This window comes from Echeneis naucrates, chromosome 5, assembly GCF_900963305.1.
Source record: "Echeneis naucrates chromosome 5, fEcheNa1.1, whole genome shotgun sequence".
Taxonomy (NCBI): domain Eukaryota; kingdom Metazoa; phylum Chordata; class Actinopteri; order Carangiformes; family Echeneidae; genus Echeneis; species Echeneis naucrates.
Genome location: NC_042515.1, coordinates 17,045,004 through 17,063,839, shown reverse-complemented (window position 1 = coordinate 17,063,839; position 18,836 = coordinate 17,045,004). Strand labels below are relative to the sequence as shown.

The following is an 18,836-nucleotide window of genomic DNA, read 5'->3' as shown; positions in this document are numbered from 1 at the left end:
ACTGCAATCAGAAGATGCCTATCACAGTGCTATAACTGGCAGTAAATGTGGGGTTTTAAATTCATTGTGTACTTCCTCTACATCTGTTCAACTAGACCAATTCCCTAATTTTTCCTTGGATCCACAGAATTTTACATCAGCTCAGTTTCACAAAATTTTTTTTGAATAGGCTCTTTTTTCTTCATATTACCCTGAGAGCACCCTCAATCACACAACAAATGACCAAGTCACTACCCAAGCCACATTAACCATAGCAAGAAAAGGTGCTTCATACGACCTCATGCAGACTTCAAACCCCAATTCGTTGTCAGACTCTCCTTTATATTTTAATAAATAGGGGCCGTGGAATGTGAAAAGGCGTATGGAAATATTTAATTAAGGAGCAATAATGGCTGCGGGTGTTGTCTATATCAATCTATGCAGCCCTTAAACCGAAACTGTGGGAATTCTAATTAGATTAATACCACTATGCAAATTTATGGCATTTTTGAAAAGGCAAGGGCCACGACATAATCAGTGAAGTAAATAAGCAGGAGGAGTGTGGGTTTTTCTTCGGGATGGGGGTTGGGTGTGGCTGTGTGAATCACTATCTACCAACATGATGAAGCTATTTTAATTTCTGGATAATCCTCACCTCCAAAAGTTAGAGGCAATGCTGCTTACATGAAGTAAACATATTTATACTGCAAGGAAATAGTTATGTATGACGAGATACAACAAAAACAGAAGCACAGGAATTCATCCACAACCAATGAATACTGTGCCTGCTCAGAAATATGTTCTGTGTTTTGTGTGTAAGAACGTCCTTGGTTTCTACACCATGTAAAAGCCTGCAGTATTTCAAGTGTAAGCCCATTAGAGGATATCTTAGCTTTGTAAAGAATGACCAAGCATTCTGAAAACAGGACCTTGCAGTTGGTCGCGGAGGCCTGAAGTCATTACGCCATTACCAGTCTGATCTCATCAGAAGCCACACACTGATGCCTGGAGGGCACAGCCAGCATGCGGGTCGTAGAGCTCACAAATGGGATTCTTATCTCAGCATCTCTCTTCGCCATCAGTCGCTGCCGAAGATGCAAAGTGCCATATCTGTAACTTCATTAAACGTGTCCATTACATCACTCGGAGGCTGTATTAGATCAGCCCAGGGAGCCGATTTGATCAGTGTTCATTGGGGTAATACATCTTTAAATGGGCAACAGTCCTGTCTGCGTCACATCCTATGCATTTTCTTCTCTCAGTTTGTGACCTCCTTTTTTATATTAGGACATTTGTCGTTGCATCATAATTTTTTGCATCTATTAGGATACAATGGTATGCGTTCTATTTAAAAGGATGTTTGCTATTTCAACATGAAGCAATTTGTACTTGTAGGATTTTTATCTGGCGCAAGACATGCCCTAGAAAGTATAAAAAAAAAAAAAAAAGAGAGAGCAAACACCACAAGGCCCTTATGGGAGCTAAATTACCCGTGAGTTGACATTGTAAACCGCCACACCCTTAACCAGCTGAGCTAATCATCGGTGCTGTGGCTGGGGATTTGTGTACAAGGCCAGGGAGATTGCAGAGTTAGGTTAAAGGTCATCATAACAGATTAGGTGTCCAAGACATTCGGGCCTTCAATAAAGCTGCAAGTGACAAGACAGAGAGGTGTGGCTGTGCATGTCTATGTGTACGTGCATGCATGTTTGTGGACAATCTTCTATGGAGGCTCATCTAATATCCAGGGGGAAGCCATGATGGAACCCTGCAGTACCCCAGGGGCTGCCGAACCATCTGCTGCCCCAACGCTAATACCCCAGCAGACGTTTCAGTTTCCCCTGGATCAGCCAGGGATGGACAGCAGGGATGGAGGGGTTGGAGGATCCTTTTACCCCAGCAGGGTGCATTGGGCTCATGGTAGGGCTTACCTACGGGTGTGGCTGTATGGGTGGTGTAGATTTTTAGAAGAAGGTGGATTAGGACAAGCAGTGAATATTGAGCAGAGTATTGAGGGCAGAAGACCAACTTTTGGCACACAATGTGACCCATGTTACAGAATTGTCATATTTGCCTTTGTATTTTTGTGTAAATAAGTACCAGGCTGAGCACTTGAGTGCTTCAAAAAGCTAAAACTATTTATTTTATTAAAATGGGGAAAAGGCATGAGTGAGGTTAGCGTCAATGATTTTAGAGGCATTACAGCAAACCATTGTGTAATGAATTAATCATCAAAGTATCATTAGTGTGTGTCATGGGTTATGATAATAAGACTAGAATTACCATCTCATATCCCAATCGTTTCTCATTTATGGCACGTTCGATTTTTCACTCCTGTGGTAACAGAAGCCTCCTGTGGAGGTTGGAGGGGAAGAGGTATTTTTCTGTGTGTGTCTAACTGTATCTATCATGGGCAGTAACATGAGACTCATGGGGAGATGAATGGGCATTATTTCTAAAAAAAACCGAGATGGAAAGGACTAAAAAAAAAAAGCGAAAAAGATAACACACAACAAAACTTCCAAATGCATACAAAATGATACAATTATTAATACTCACGATTGGTGGACACTGCAATTATAGAAGACAAAGTCAACACTGGCAAACTTCTTGCCAGTTTCCTTGGATTTCAAATAGAGCTTCACCACCCGCTTGTCACCTGGAAAAAACAAATACATGAAAACATAATTATCTTCTCTAAATCTGTAAAGTTTCACAGAAATCTTTAATAGGTGAATTACTGAACACATCAGAAATCCTATTTAATGATAAAATGGGTGTATCTCAAAGCAATTTATTCAATGATAAGTCAGTATGCTTTAAATATGAATTCCACTTGTGTGAACCCAACAGATAACACGTACACACTAAGAAACACTGTAACCTAGCAACTCATCACATCCCACCCTTCGTAGGGTGGCATTAAAAATAGCAACACCAATCAGTATTTGGCTGCCAGAGCTGAGGAGAACTCATAATGAGGCATAATGGCCTTAGTTGAAAAATTACTGAGATGTTGCTGAGAAAACTTAGTCCGCAATATCTGACATGTTTTCACTGCTTTGAATGTTGATACCAAGGAAGTTTTTAATCATCTTTGTGGTGTGACAGATTTGGACATGAAACAGGTGCATGATCTCTAAAAAGGGAAAAAAATGTGAAAAAAGCTGCAGATATTTTAGTCTAGCTATAAACGACACTGAAATGAATGCTTTGAAAAGAAGTTAGAAGCATAACCAGTGTTGTTCAGATGGAGTGAGTAAATAAAATTAAACTGACAAGAGCACATAATGCATGATAATGGCAATTCAAAAACTGTTCTATTTTTGGTTGATGAATGTACGACTTGCGTTTGTGGCTTTTAAGGGGAATGTGCAAATGTTATTGGTGGTGACACAGTATTCTGAATATAGATGCACTAAGCAAATCATCTGGTAGCATTACAATTCTGTTCTGGTCACTGCACAGCTCTACACTCCGAACCAAAAGCGAAAAAAGACTTAGACTTGGAAATATGAAAACAAAGTGTCAAATAAAGTAATGAGTGTAAATATCAAGAGTTCATTACTACATTCTTCACATATTCCTCATCAGCACTCCCCCAATTTCCTGACTGCCCACTACTACCACCCAATAACCTCACTGTCTCAATGACTTCATCACCCTTTGCGCTTCCTGTCCTGACCTTTGTTCTTTGTGATTGGGATGACATCCCGGACGGAAGGAGAGAGGCAGAAGATGTGTCCACCCTGGATCCGTCCCTCTGTCTCTACATAGTCCTCGAAGGAGCAGTTGACCCCAGCTGACAGATCAGGCACGTTATGTGCCTGGAGGACCAGCTAAGGAGAGAGGGCGAGAGAGAGATCAAGACAATCAGAGCAAGATAAAAATCGAAGGACAGGGTGTACATGGATTGTTACAAGATATGACATGAGGGTTAATGGGTGTTGTGTGTGATGGTAGAAGGAATAAAAGTGGGTGAACATTGTGCGAATGTATGCGTGTGTCGGTCATTGCAGCAGCTATTACAGTAAGGTTAATGTGTAAGTGTTAATGTGTAGCAAGGAAGTCCGGCAAAATGCAATCATTCAAAACTGCTGCTACAGTGATTGGCTGCTGACAGAATGAGTTCTCTGATGTACACTAATGTCCTTTGAAATGAATGTAATAGAGATGGAAAGACAGAAAAGTTCATTCATACTTCAACCTATATGTCTGTGGACCCACTGTACATGTACTGGGCTCAGGCTTTTACATGACTTAAGGTAAAATTCACATTATGATTGTTTGTGACTGATACTTAAGAATGTACACACATGTCAAGACTGTGAAGAAATTACACTTTGGATTTTAATTGCTATTACAATAATTTGTAATCGTCTTGTTCTTTTCTGATTGCTGCCCAAATTACATCTGTAGAAAATCAGTTCATCATTTGCCAAGTTGTCCTCATTCACAGTATCTAGATGCACAAAAATATGCGTAGGTGTAGTTGTTGAATGTGATTAGAATAATACTGATGATATATATGATATATTACTTAACGGCAGTATATTGCTATAAACCGCTTACTGGAAATGATCTTAAGTCTTTCCAATGGAGAATGACCTTAAATCATAAAGTTTTAGATTTTAACGTTTTATTTTTATCTCTTTCTAAACAACTGATGTCTTTTCAGTTCAAAAAGTAAAACTCATATACAAGAGAAAACATACCTGTACTTCAGACATGGTGACAGAGATGTTTCGTGGCTGAACAGTGAGCTCCACACACTGCCTCTGGTCTGACGCAAACCTTTGGGGTTCTCCTGCTCGTTCACAACGATCCTTGCGTGAACAACTAGACGGAAGATGAGACAGATGGAAATAGGGAAGTGGGTGGTTATTGGAATGATAAGAGGACAGTTGAGGAGGGAAAGAGAAAAGAGCAGATAAGTAAGACAAGAGGTGATAGGAGGAGAAAAGAGAGAGGATATGAGCAACTGCTAAGCAAATATGACAATTATATTAAGATGACAAACATGCACAGCCCTCACGTCATACAGAAATGGGAGCAATATCACAAGACAAATAGGCTAATAGCTTCCCCCAGCCATTACTGTAGGCCTTTACATCATTACCTTATTGGCCCTGACATTTGTACAAGAACCACTAAGCTATATGAACATCTATCCGCCCTCATCTTTTCAGTTTAAAGCTCCTCTCAGTTCAAACTTCTCAGAAGATATAGAGGCAATCATTAAAACTTTCCTGAACCGTAAAAATGATACTATTCCTTCCAGCCAAATATCAAGGAGGTCAGCAACCTCCTACATATTTCTTATTACAAGCCAACTGATGGGGCTAAAAATCAGTATACAGACCTGTATCATAGCAGTTTTACTATTAGCTATTTATAATGCATTAGCTACCACGTCACCTTTGCACTAACAACAACTGGTCCCGGTGGTGAGAGAAAAGCGCTGATGTGGCACTCTGCGAGGCCTAAAGAATCAGAGGGAGGCAGAAAAAACTGCTAACTGCCTTCTCCGCTCAGCAGCCCCCACCCCCTCTTTTAGTTAGCCTTCACTCACACTCAGCAAAAAACCGCTGTCTGCAACTGCTCCCCTGAGAATCTAACAAACACACACTCATACATTGTGCATGTGTGCAATATGCATAAAGGAATGTATATGTTTTCTCATTATAAACCTCATTTCTCTATGGTTGGTGATTATATATATATGTGTGAACTGTGTTCATTATCCTATAAACACCTGTGTGTGTGTGTGTGTGTGTGTGTGTGCTTCCTTGTTCTGTTCCACTGTTGATTGAAACTGCCCTGGCTCTTAATAAGGTGTGGCTAACGGCACCAAAGGGCTGAAATGTGGTTCATAAATAATTTGGCTATTAATTCCCATTTTGTCTGCAAGGGCCAAAATCTGATTTTGCAACACTATCAAGTAAGTAGTGAGCTGCATACAAGACATAATGTCAATGTGCACAAACGGAGGGTCCGTCATAACTGTGTATGTGTGTGTGTGAACCAGGCTGAGACTCTGTGTGTGTGTGTGTGTGTGTGTGTGTGCGTGCGTGCGCGTGCGTGCGTGCATGCGTCTGGAGGACAGACAGGTCGGTGATATGTTTTGTAAGTTTAATTAATGCAGGAAGGGATGGCATTATGCCAAACGCTTCAGGTGTTCCAAATGTGGTTTAACATCCTGTCACCTTTCAATAACATGGAGCCTCACACACACATCCTCAAGTAAAAGGAGAAAATAGAGAGATTTCATACAGACAATCACTGCAGAAGTGAGTGATACGATTTACTGTCTAAACATAACTACAAATCTTTTCTCTCACTGTTACATATTTAGCCTTAAAGAGTAATCTAAAAGTAAACATGAGACTTGGAACAAAAACAAGGCTAAATCTGTTGCCAAAGGGTTCCCACATTAAATATCAAAATGTACACATGTAATAGACAATGGTCTCAACACAAAGAGACAGGCACACTAAAAAGCTAAAACCAAGATAAATGAGAGTTTTAGTAATGTAGTCTGCCAAGCTGTGTTGTTATTTCTCCATTAACAGGTTCACTTGATTGAAAGGCTTAAGCAAGATAAAGTATCATTCTACTTGTAGTGAGTTTTCATGCTATACAAGGTGTTAAAAATAGTCTCAGCTGTTACTTCAGGCCACATCCAAAACAGCAACTGGCCGTTTCTCTTTTTCTTGAGATGTTGGTGCTGTTTTTCCAGACCTGTGAATCTCGTTATGTTTCTGGACAGCTGGAAATCTGTTCATCAACTGAGCCTTTACATACACTAAAGCAAATGTTTCAACTATATGATTAACATTTTACAGTGAGAATGATTGTGCCACGTTAAAATTGTCAGAATAGTTCTTTGTGGCTCAGATGTTGGGGCAGTACATCACTAATCACATTTGAGGAGTTCAGACAGAAACACTCATTTGGATTCCAATGCTCTCCACATAAAATCTTCAAAATAACAGTTTTAAAAATCAGATTGTCTCAAAAACTTTTGAACTTTTGAAGCTGAAGACATCCAAGGCCCCTCTTCCCATTCTTTATATGACTCTTTAAAAGAAATTCACCCTGTTGAGGGTGTGTGCAGCTATTCAAGCTATTCAATAGTGTTTATTCACAACAGCATGATGAGCTGCCACAAACCTAAATCCCAAAATATCTTCAATTATCTGCTATAGGATTCAATAGACTATAGACATGTGAAGCATACCAGTGCAGAGTGTATTCACATGCTCATGACAGTGTGTGTATCTGTGTGGCACTTACACATTGTGGAGGACACACCATCCACAGTGAGGGTCTCTGGAGCCCAAACACTCCCCACACGTGGTATACTGCTCACAACTCTCCACTGGAACCCTGACCACCTAGAGGGAGAGAGCAGGGAGGTGATGAAGAAATAATTAGTCCCTTCGTTGTAATCAAACTTGGTAAATGAGCAGTATATTCAGCTGGAAGGACATGAGCATTTGACAGCTTATCAGACTTGATTTAATTTGAGACAATATGAAATGTTGTGTGTTTGTCAGTGTGTGTATGTTCCCCAGAAAGAGAGCCTGTCTGTGGTGAGTCCACGTTTGTCTTTGTGCATGTGTGTGTTTTGGTGAGTGATTCTGGTCCAGCGGTGTGTGACAGCCTCCAGTCAAGCGTGGTACAGAAGGGCTTCGAAATGCATGCTGGGAGATCTGACAGGTGGCTGTGGTAACCATGCTATGATTGACAGGTTACCTCAAACACCAATGGGAGGAAGGTGAGCAGACGGACAGAGCTCCTGTGTGTGTGTGTGTGTGTGAGAGAGAGAGAGTGTGAGTGTGTGAGTATGCGGTTTTCTACAGGGAAGGGAAGTTTAAAGACTTCAATGAGTGTCCTCACGACTACAAAGACCAGCACATGTTTACTATATGGTATGTATATCAGTCATTGAGCCACCCTGGTATGACCGTGGAGAGGTTACAGATGTTTCCTAAGAAACAAGATCAAGTGTTCAAGTTAGCTCCAACCAGGCTTCAGGTGATGACAGATGGATCACAACATGACCCCGGGTCTCAAAGTGTGTGTTTATTTCAAGATATTCACAAGTGTGTTTAAGTGTGTGACAGACAGATTACTAGCATATGTGCTGAATGTTAGAGGTCTAAAAAATAACCGCATGTGTTCGTGAATCTATGAGTGCACATGTGTTAGAAGTGTCAGCGTCATATTCAGCCTCTCTTCACCAACGGGCCTGAAGTTGATGAGTTGCTTGATCCATAATCCACAAAGAGAGAGAGTGAAACAGAAAGAGTGAGTGAGTGAGTGAGTGAGTGTGTGTGTGTGTGTGTGTGTGTGTGTGTGTGTGTGTGTGTGTGTGCGCGCGCGCATGTATCAAGTTCTCACTGCAGGCTAGTTTTAAATCAAGCAATACAGAGTGACCTGGCTGATCAGTAAGTAACAGCATTTAACAACCTTACCCTTGGGTAACACTATTATAACGCGCACACACACACGCACACGCGCACACACACACACACACACACACACACACACACACACACACACACACACACACACACACGAATGCCCTGTCAAAGTGGTATTCAGGGACTGAAGTGGTGTTACACCCAGTGGGGGCTGTTTTTATGAGCTCCGGATGGGAGGAGAGAGTCAGAGGGCTCTATAGAGGGATGAGAGAAAAGAAAAACACATGACTGAAAGAGAGGAGAGGCCCGAGGTAAGAGATAAAGCCTGTTTGCTAGAGGATGAAAACCAGGCGGACAAAGGAATGCAGCACTGAAATATTAAAACAGGGCTGTGATTCCTCTTTGAGCTTTAAGTATAACACAGATATTAGAAAGATATGACACGATGGAACACATTTATGCGCTGACTGCGCAGAATCAGACTGTCTTTAGGGTACTTAGACAGAACAACAGTGCTCAAGCATAGGGCGGATAGACAAAAGCACTGATTCCGTGTGTCTCTTCCATTCATTTCCTTACTAAACAGTTATTTATTTCGATTAAGCTCTATTTTCTATGTTTCTCTACCCCAACAGCTTCTTTTAGACAGAATTTTATTAATTCATCCATCCTCAACTGAAACCTGCTCTTACTATTACAATAACAAGTCAATACAAGCCTCAGTACTGTAGCTTTCTAGCTGGCTGTCTGCCCAGAGAGGGAAAGACAGATGAAATGATGCAAACGACCAATACAGAGAACCAGAGGGAGGAACGGAGCTGGTCATCTACTACAAGTAGAACTGGCTGGATGGATGGATGGATAAATAGTGGAAAAGTGAAGTGTAATGGAAGACACACATGCGGCATATTGGTGAGGACATTGTGCTGAGTAGATGGGATATGGTGGCAGACGGCTGCTATGTGTCATTGTCAAAATGAGTGCAAGTCTAGTTTTCATCTGAAGAGAGAGCTGAATGAAAGATGGAACAAGGAACTGGTATGTCTTAGATAATAATGGGGTGACTGAGGATGAAAAGAAGTGAGAATGAATGTGCAGATAATGGATAGAGGGATGAGGGAAAAATAGCTGAGGGATATGTGATTGGACACCTTAGTGGAAAGAATCATCACAGGATGTCCTTCATATAGTTTGTGATTTTAAAAGGAGAAAATGGAAGAGGAGAAGGGAGTGTCTGTTCCTCATATTAGTTAGGATACCAACCAATTCATCCTCTCCTCTCCATAAATCATTATGACTGTGATTAAGGACAACGGTCCTCATAAATCATACTAACACTATGGGTCCTTGGTGAGCTAGCATAACCTTATCACTGCCCTGTGTAATGATAGATTTAGTCTATTGTTCACAAGTAGTAGTGGGGAAGACACAATGGGCTCTACTGAGTGGGAGTGGCTCAGAGCTGTTGATGTGGTAGGAAGGCTATAATGGTTGTCTTTGCCAGTGAGGAAATAAAATTCTTTACTGGAGCTGGAAATGTACTTTTATAACTCGATGTAGATCTGAAAATGTGTGTGTACATTTGTCAGGACTGCTGCTTGCTTGCCTGCCTGCCTGCCCACCCGCCCGCACACACACAAACACACCGTTGCCATCTCCCTCTGTCTGTCTTTCTCGATGGCTCTTTTAATGAAAGCCAATTCTTGACAGCGCGCCACATTACTCCTTTAAATGACCTTATAAACCAAGCCCGCCATCTCCTCTCTCTTGCCATCTCCTTATTTACAATAGCATCCACTGCTGTAACTCAATTCCGCTTTCTCTCTCTCTTCCCCTGGTTTTAACCCTCCACCCTGAGCATAGCACAATGCCATGACATGTCCATTCTGCTATAAACTTTCCACCTTTCCTCTCAGATCTGTTTTTACAGTGAGCTATCACCTGCCTTTAAATGTCCAGCTAACTGGCTTTGCGACTGTCCCCCAAAACCCAGAAGACCTGTAAAGATTTCAGTGCTGCTTTTCATTGGTTGTTAAATCTAAAGACATTAAAGGATTTGGCCTTGTTGTGGCTTCCTTTTTTAATATTAAAATAGAGGGAGGGTCTATAGTGGAGGAGAGGGCAATGCAGATATGCAGAGACAGCCTCTTCTCTTCACTGTCTAAGAGGAATAAATCAGTTTAATCACAGTTATTTATAGATATCTGTTTAGAACTCATGAAATACTAATGCCCATATCTCCCTGAAGAACAACCACCGGACCTTTAGTTTTTAACACTTGACCTCGTATGGCTTGAGATTTACAGAAAAGGGACCTAAAAGAATTGCATGGGTCAGAAAAGACATTTAACTGTGGCAAAAAATAAAATAAAATAATAATAATAATAATAATAATAAAAATAAAAATAAAAAAAATAAAAAATACAAATTCCCCAGTCCCATAAACTTGTGGCTCTCTTATTGCTTCATTCCCTTCATCCAAAGCATACTATGTAATCTAAACTAGCTCTGCTTACAACGAAAGAAAATGTGGCGAAATATCCTAATTTAAACAAATTGTCCAATCGCCTTTTCCTTGCCATATCTTGTGCTTACACAGCAGCAAAAATTTAGGGGAGAAGATGAAAGATGAAAAGAAAAGAACTTATCACCTGCTATTATCTATCCATTGCTTCTTCTTTGTGAACTGCCACTAACAGCACCAGCAAGAATTTAATAACCTCTAATAACTTTACATTTGTGTTATGGTTTCATGTGTGCTGGCAGTGAATAGCCATGTGCAACGGAAAAAATAAACCTATATAGCCACTAAAAGCCCTTGGACAAGCAAGATATAGAGATGAAGCCTGCTCCAGTTGTGAAATGTGTTGTGTTAGTCATTACTGTGAAGTGACTGTAATTCATGCTGCCACATTTTGCTTTGGCATCAGCATGTAAAACCTACAACAGATCATTAGAAATGGGAGCTCAATAGCTTTTGTAGCCATTGGAGAAAGCAACGCAGCTCTCAACAGGTTGTCCATGTAATTGAGCTTGATCTTCCAGCAGCAATACCTGCTGGGTGAGGGAGGAGGTGAAGGTATCAAAGGCTACGTTAGCATGTGCACATTGACTGGATGTAAGGGGCTTACGGGATCAATGGCTTGTTAGGAGCTCAATGTGTTGACTGACTGAAGATAAGGAGGAAAGCAAACAAGACCAGCAGAGTTTGGCACTGAAAAAGAAGGAGAGGTGCAGAAAGATGACTGAAAGGAGGCAACAATGGGTAAAGGAAGGGTAGATGACTAAAGGCTGTGGAAAACACCAATCGCATCATTACATTCTATCAAAAAATCATCTGCTGTCACATCAAATTTGATGAATGATGTTCAAATACAGAATTGCTGTTATGCTGAACAGATGTTATGGACAGATCTGGTCATTGTGGACAACACAAATTGTCTGCTGCAGACCTGTTTTTTAGTGAATTACGTCTGTGAGTCTCAGTGGAGGAAAACAGTGCCTACTGTAATCTCTCTTTTTCCAAAACTCACTCTCTGCAGTATTTCTTGTGCCCACTGCCCTTCCTGCCTCCTTTGCTATATTTATCTCTTTCATATTGTATTTTGGCAACTGTTTCTTCCTCCCAATCAGCTCTCCTCCTTTATTGCCTCTTTAATTTATCTTTTTCTACTGCGCTAGGCTCAATTATTCATCCACCCCTTTGTTTTGCCTCTTCTTAAAGACTGTTTTCATCTTTTCTTCTATATTCTGTCCCAGGGAGAACAAGCGGCAGATCACACAACTTATTTATTTGTCATTTGTGTGTTCACATATTGTGAGTTCGAGGCCAGTAAAGATGACAACTCAAATTGTCTGCTCCTTGAAAACCACTTGGAGAAAACATACGCAGTGCACAAACATGTGTGTGTGTGTGTGTGTGTGTGGCTGCAACCACTTTGAAACAAATTGATATCTTCACAATACTTCTCAAAAATGTTACATCTTTAAAAAACAAACAATAAAAATATTTCCAAAATAATCTTGCTAATCATTCTTCTTATTCTTAAAGAGAATTTTTGTTTTTTTCCCTATTTAAAAAAAAAAAAAAAAAAAAAAAGGAACTTTGAAATTTAAAGTCTGAAATAAGTACAACAGTAGATCACGTATTCAATCAATTGTTAGGTCTGGCCACACAAACAAATTAAAGAAAAAACTCCACCTGAGCACAACTTTGAAAAATAAAGACGTGGAAATTCATCAGTCTTCATCACTATCCTCATCACATAGACATTCCCATTAACTCTTCCAAAAGGAGCTAATCTTAAACTATAGGTCAATACACACTCACTCCATCTGTAGTCATTTGCCCATAATACCTCGTCCTCTGTTTGAGACGGGGGAGCCTGATACAGAGAGAGAGAGAGAACGAGTTGGAGTGAGAGTGAAAGAATAAAACTAAGACAGAGACAAAAGAGGAGTCAGAGATTGAAAGACCACACAAAACAAAGAATTGGAACAAAGAGACTGAAGAGAGAAAGAGAAAGAGAGGTAAATGTGACCAGCTAAGGTAGACAGGCCTTGGGGTCTTCTAATTAAGTGAGGATGGGAGAGGCCGGCTGCCTAGTAAATGACTCTGTCACTTTAGTAAATGGACTTGGTGAGGAGTGAGGACCCACACAGCTGGCATTTCCATTAGCACTGCCAAGTGACCACCATATACATAGACTGAGAGAAGTAGAGTAGAAGCAGAGGAAGGGAAAATGCTGCCTCTCTTTATTTGTTGTTGCAGGAGTTGCTGTGTGGATGCTGTGCCTAGCGGGTGTGTATATGGATGTGATTATGGTCAGCTGGCTAAAGACTGAGGAGAATAAATTGAATCTGTTTGACTGACTTGGAGATAATATCTACATTGTTGTTCAAAATGAATGCTTTGAAAGTTTTTCTAGAGCCTGTGAGCCTATCAAAAACACATGATGCCAACCTTGTGATGTGAGCTACTTGGTCATTTTCTATGATGTTAGCGAATGTGATGATGTTTTCATTTGTATTATATTATTATAAAAGATAAAAGTCATACAACCATGGTTATTTATGTAAGACGGGTACTCACTGGTGTTAAGAGAGAGACCTTATGCAGGAGAGGAAAATATCCCTGACGTTTTTAGTATGGGTCATTTTCAGGCTTTTCTATTTTTTTCTTAACACAAAGTCCTCCAAAAAAACCCCACATAGAACCACCTAACCACATAGGTTAGGTGACCCTTCAATCGTTTACCATTTTAATAATATAGGTCTAACATTTACCAATAATTTTTCACCAGCCTCTTAATGATGTGCTTTTTGCCTCTAGAACTAAACCTTTTTGATTTTAGATGGCTGATTGGACTAAACTAGTTTCAAAAAGTAAATTTGAGCTCTGGAAACATGTGATGGACGCTTCTGCACTTTTTAACATTTTACCGACAAAAACATTAAAAACATTAAACAATCAGTAATGAAAGCAATCGTTAGATCAATATCCACTTACAATACACTGATGCATTTTCATTTGTATTTATTATCATGTTCTTTTGTACTTTATGACAGTGAATACTGGAAGAAGAAACCCTACTTCATAACTGGGTCTGACGGAGCCTGTTGTGCATGAATTTAAAAAGATATTTGACTCAAATTCAAAACAATTCCCTGCCCTGCCATTCATGAGCGACATTTGATTGTTCTACCTAAAGTGGCTTGCGGTTAAGGCACGGGACTGAAAACTGTGATGTGCCACTCAGAAAGGCCCTGTGGTCCATGCCAACCTTTGATTGGCCTCATTCCATGACAATCAGTCAGAGCCACATCTTTCTGCCCCAATCACTGTCAAGCAACAGGAGGACTGATCCTATGGCCGATTGATAGTGATTGACAAGTAAGGAGAGGAGGGGGAGATAGAGGGAGAAAGAAACCATTAACTCCCCTATCCATCTCGCCCTCTTTTCTAATCCTATCAGTCTGCTCTATCATGCCATCCTTTGGGAAAAGACGACGGAGTAAAACAAAGAGAGATGAGAGAGAGACAAAGCTATCTAGTGACAGCTAGACTTCCATTAGAAATGATAGCATCACGCCCAAGACAAGTGACTAGCACACTTTTCTGATGGGACACACACGCACGCAATCAACGCACTTATTTATTTTTAAATGGGGAAAACCACAAGAAAGAATGATAGAACTGGAAATGGGGGTGAGAGAGTAAAGGCAGGAACAACGAACGAGAGAAAGAGAATGTGAGATGTGAGGTTGAGATACTATGAGACATGGAAACTTTCACTCTTCACTCTCTGGGCAACTTAAAAACATCCATATTCCCCTCTTCCTTTTTTTAACAACAACAGATCGTAAAAACTATTGTTCCAGTATTGTTCCACTCTTTTTATTTTATTTATCTACCAATTTTTAATCTACCAGTTTGTAACTTAATGTCTAAATTAAGCATTAACAGGCTTTGTATATAAAAATAATGGATAATTGTGACAAACGGCCATAAAGTGATGTCATCAGTTACTTTATTTTACCCGAAAAACAACACAAAGATGTTCAGTTTTCTATGAATACAAAGCTTTCCTCAGCTTTCCTAGCATTCACCAACTCTAATCTACAAACTGGTATAATGATGCGTCTTGGTGAATGTGTAATGAGCTCAGAGTAATGTATTATGACAATGACTTGTACAAATGTGGACACCTACATACATGTGACTATGTTGAGTATGCATTGAGAGGATTGTATATGTGCACTGACCTGTGCTGGGAAAGGTGCTAAAATGGTGTCACCTCCTATAATTGAGTGCCATATACCTGCATGGCTACACATCTGCACCAGCACTCCTTCTTCCTGATTCGCCTCTCTGCACCAGGTCCCTAACATTTACATAACAATGTCCACCTCACTAGTCAGAGTGTGTGCGCCCGTAGTAGAGGACATAAGAGTGGTGTTCATTCAAGCATTACACTGACGCTCATGTTTAAATGCTGTATTATGTGCTTGTTAACTTTGGGAGTTTCTTAGTCATCTAGAGTTTGATAAATTGTGGAAGATTAATCTTTGAGATATTTAGAACTGACTGATTAGCTGTATCTAGTTCACTAAAACATCAGTCTTGATTGATAGAACCAGCTGCTTATTATGTGTGTTGATGTCACTCTGTGCTAATGTGTTTGCTAATGAGATTGGCAGTGAACCAGTAATATGTGAATGTAAACAGATCAACACACACACACACACACACACACACAGAGTGAAAGAGGATTGATGTCAGACAAAACCCTATGGGTAAGATATTACTTGATGAGGCCTTGTAGTGTGAGCCAACAACACAATGTGAAGCATTGTTTGCAATAGTAGGGACCCAAACCAACATCTTGTGAATGGCAAAAAAACGTGAGTGTAAGGATACAGATTCCTTGGAGAGATGTGAGTTGTGGAGAGGGAAATCTCATTCAGATGCTGAATAGAAAGTCGAGACAATAGCTTAAGCCACCCCCCCCCCACACACACGCACACGTGTTTGAAAACTGTGAATGTTTACAAATGCAGATTCACACAAAGACATGCTGATGTGGTTGAATGAAAACACAAACGCATGAACCATTATTGCTACCATTGTTATTGAGCCATATGTGCTTTTCTGCACTCACTCACTCACTCACACACACACTCACACACACACACACACACACACACACACACAGACCCAGAGTAACAGAGGTAACAGTGTAGTATCCTTGACTCTGGAACAAAGGTTGTCTCACACATCTACATTATACATCATTTCCAGCCACTCAAGCCATACAAGTCCTTCCTGACTGATTCCAGGACAATCACACTCACTTTTAACTCAGTACCCCTTCCCACACAGATGAATATTCATGTTCTCAGCAATTAGCCAGCACTGCACAGCACAGCAATATTATATGCATGGCTGCCATCAAAGACATAAGGCTGTGCGTATCCGTGTGTGTATTACGCTGAGCATATGTACAAAAGCAGCAAGAACAAGAGCCTTGGCATCAAATCCAGTCAGAACTTTCTATCTTTTTGGCCATAAAACAGAACAGGAAATTATTTGATGATGTGAAGTGTCTTGACTTAGCCAAGGCACACAATGAGAGGATTTCCCACAGTGGCAGTTTTTGCAAAAATTGAAAATGGTTCCAATGCTTGTGTTGAGTCAAACAGTAACAACATCCTTTGTGAATATTTCACATTTAGCACTTAAAGTTTCTTTCTCCAAAAATAATGTTGTTTTATGATATAAATAGAGCAACGTCTGTGTTTGTAATACAACCTTATCAGCTATGTCAAGATTTCCAAAATGTCAGCTGGGACAGACCTATACCTGCTCATGCGCGCACACACACACACACACACACACACACACACGTGTGCACACAGAGTCAAGTCAGCAGCAACAGCAAGCACGCAGTAATGGACACAAAGTCATTCACTATCAACTGCAGTCATACATAAACTGATTTCACCTTCCTGTACATACGGTCTCATCAGACACACAAACTTAAAACACAAACACGCACACATACACACAGCAGGCTGCCTTCTCCTGCTGTCACATCCTCCATTGATAATAATTATAGTGATGAATATAGCTGGAACACAGCGAGTCATAAATCACAGGGCCTCGCCCCTAACTCTGACTCACGCAAACCTTTGTGTGTGTGAGTGTGTGTGTGAGAGAGAGAGAGAGAGAGAGAGAGAGAGACAGCATGGGGGGATAGGGAGGACTTGTCATGGGCTACGCATCAGTAGATATGTCCAGTGACACCTTAATGTGCTTGGCTTGTCTGAAGAAGTCCTGCGGGCATGCATACACACACACACACACACAGATTCTGAGTGTGACTGCATGTGTGTTAGAAAGACAGAGCACAGGGTGGGGGCTGTAGCAGTGATAGCAAGAGATCATTAAAAACATGGGAATGGGATCAGCAGAAGGCATTTGAGAGGGGAGGATTCAGTCCGAGCTTAGATGAAAACATGGGAGCATATATGAGAGTGTGTATGTGTGTGTGACAGCCAATGTGAGGATTTACGAAATCAGGGATGGTGGAGCCATAGTGGTATGGAGGGCAGAGGATAAAGATGAGGGGAGGACGGAGAGCGAAATCAGGGAATTGCCCCCTCGAGTCATTAATGCTGAAAAGGGGGTTTAGCTAGGAGGTCTGGCAATCGCAGCACACCATTCTGTTTGACCTAAGCCTGCTACCCATTAACAGGGATCAAACACACAGCAAGATGAAGGTGTGTGCAAAGTTCTGAGACCAGTGTAAATGGGGGTATGGGTGTGCTTGTACACGTGTGTAAGCCTGAATCTTTGTTCTTCCAGCACTATATAAAAGTAAATATGTGGCACATGTGTGCATGTCCCTGATGTCCTTAGCTGCTCTTGCTGCCAAGACAAAGTAGAGTAGGTCACCAAGTCACAAAGACACAATCACAAAAGCGCTAGCAACTCTTTCAGTACATACTGCTAGTAGACCTATTTCAAAGAGTGATCTTCAACAATAAACAATCATTATTCCTCTTTTTCTTGCTAATACACAACTATATTATACTTGCAGTGTGTTCCCCCCAATGCAATCCTGGCTCCAAGGGATTCATGTTTTTTTCCACATTCAAGGATAACTGCAAATGACTGTAGCTCGCTGCCCACCGTCTTAACATCATGTGGAGCATCTTAACAACGCACAGTTGTATAATAAAACTGCTCATCAAACTACTGCTGATTAAAGAGGGCAACTTGTGTACTGAAATAAAAGTTACTGAACTGTTACACGAAGCACAGATTAACAACTAATGTCATTTCTACAGAAACAATACTGCCAGTTACTGAGGTCATGTCTATGCCATACTTGATCTGGATGACTCTGATCTCTTGAATGAGGAAAACGATTGCCAGCTTTTAGCGAAAAAATACGTGTTAATTATTCCATTGTGCTTCAGATGACTGTGATATTTCAGTTCAGTATTTGAGGAATCGATTGATTAGTCAGACTGAAAATGTCAGAAATGTCAGACCTGAACCATTTCATTTCAATTATTGAGTAGAAAATTAATTAACTGAAGACTTTTTGGCATAGTGCTTGTTAGCCCTTTCATCCCTATAGTAGGAACAGGCTGCCTGGTTCCTTTGTTGTCTTTTTTTTTTTTTTTTTTTTTTAATAATTAACCTTTAATAACCTTTGTGCACAGAATTTTTCACAGAAATTTATGTCAATTTTTTTTTCTTATTAGTATATGACTTAAATGCTTAAAACAGTATTTAAACACCATTAACAGAAATTTATTCAAAACTTTAAGTTGTTCTCCTGGGTTGAAAACAAAACTCCTGTACCAATGACAAATCATTTCACACACTTTGCTGCCATAACCATGCAACCTATGAAA

At 40.5% G+C, this 18,836-nt stretch overlaps 1 protein-coding gene across 4 annotated transcripts in view; it reads right to left on the bottom strand.

The window, feature by feature from the left end:
- Positions 1 to 18,836, bottom strand: part of plxna1b (plexin A1b) — a 169,585-nt gene that overhangs the window by 69,471 nt on the left and 81,278 nt on the right. For all 4 annotated transcript variants that reach the window (XM_029501143.1, XM_029501145.1, XM_029501144.1 and 1 more), the window contains exons 5-8: positions 7,276 to 7,376; positions 4,695 to 4,818; positions 3,665 to 3,818; positions 2,539 to 2,638 (exon numbers count right to left, since the gene is read on the bottom strand). In XM_029501143.1, coding sequence (XP_029357003.1) covers positions 2,539 to 2,638; positions 3,665 to 3,818; positions 4,695 to 4,818; positions 7,276 to 7,376 — 479 coding nt within the window. The remainder of the gene's footprint in view (positions 1 to 2,538; positions 2,639 to 3,664; positions 3,819 to 4,694; positions 4,819 to 7,275; positions 7,377 to 18,836) is intronic.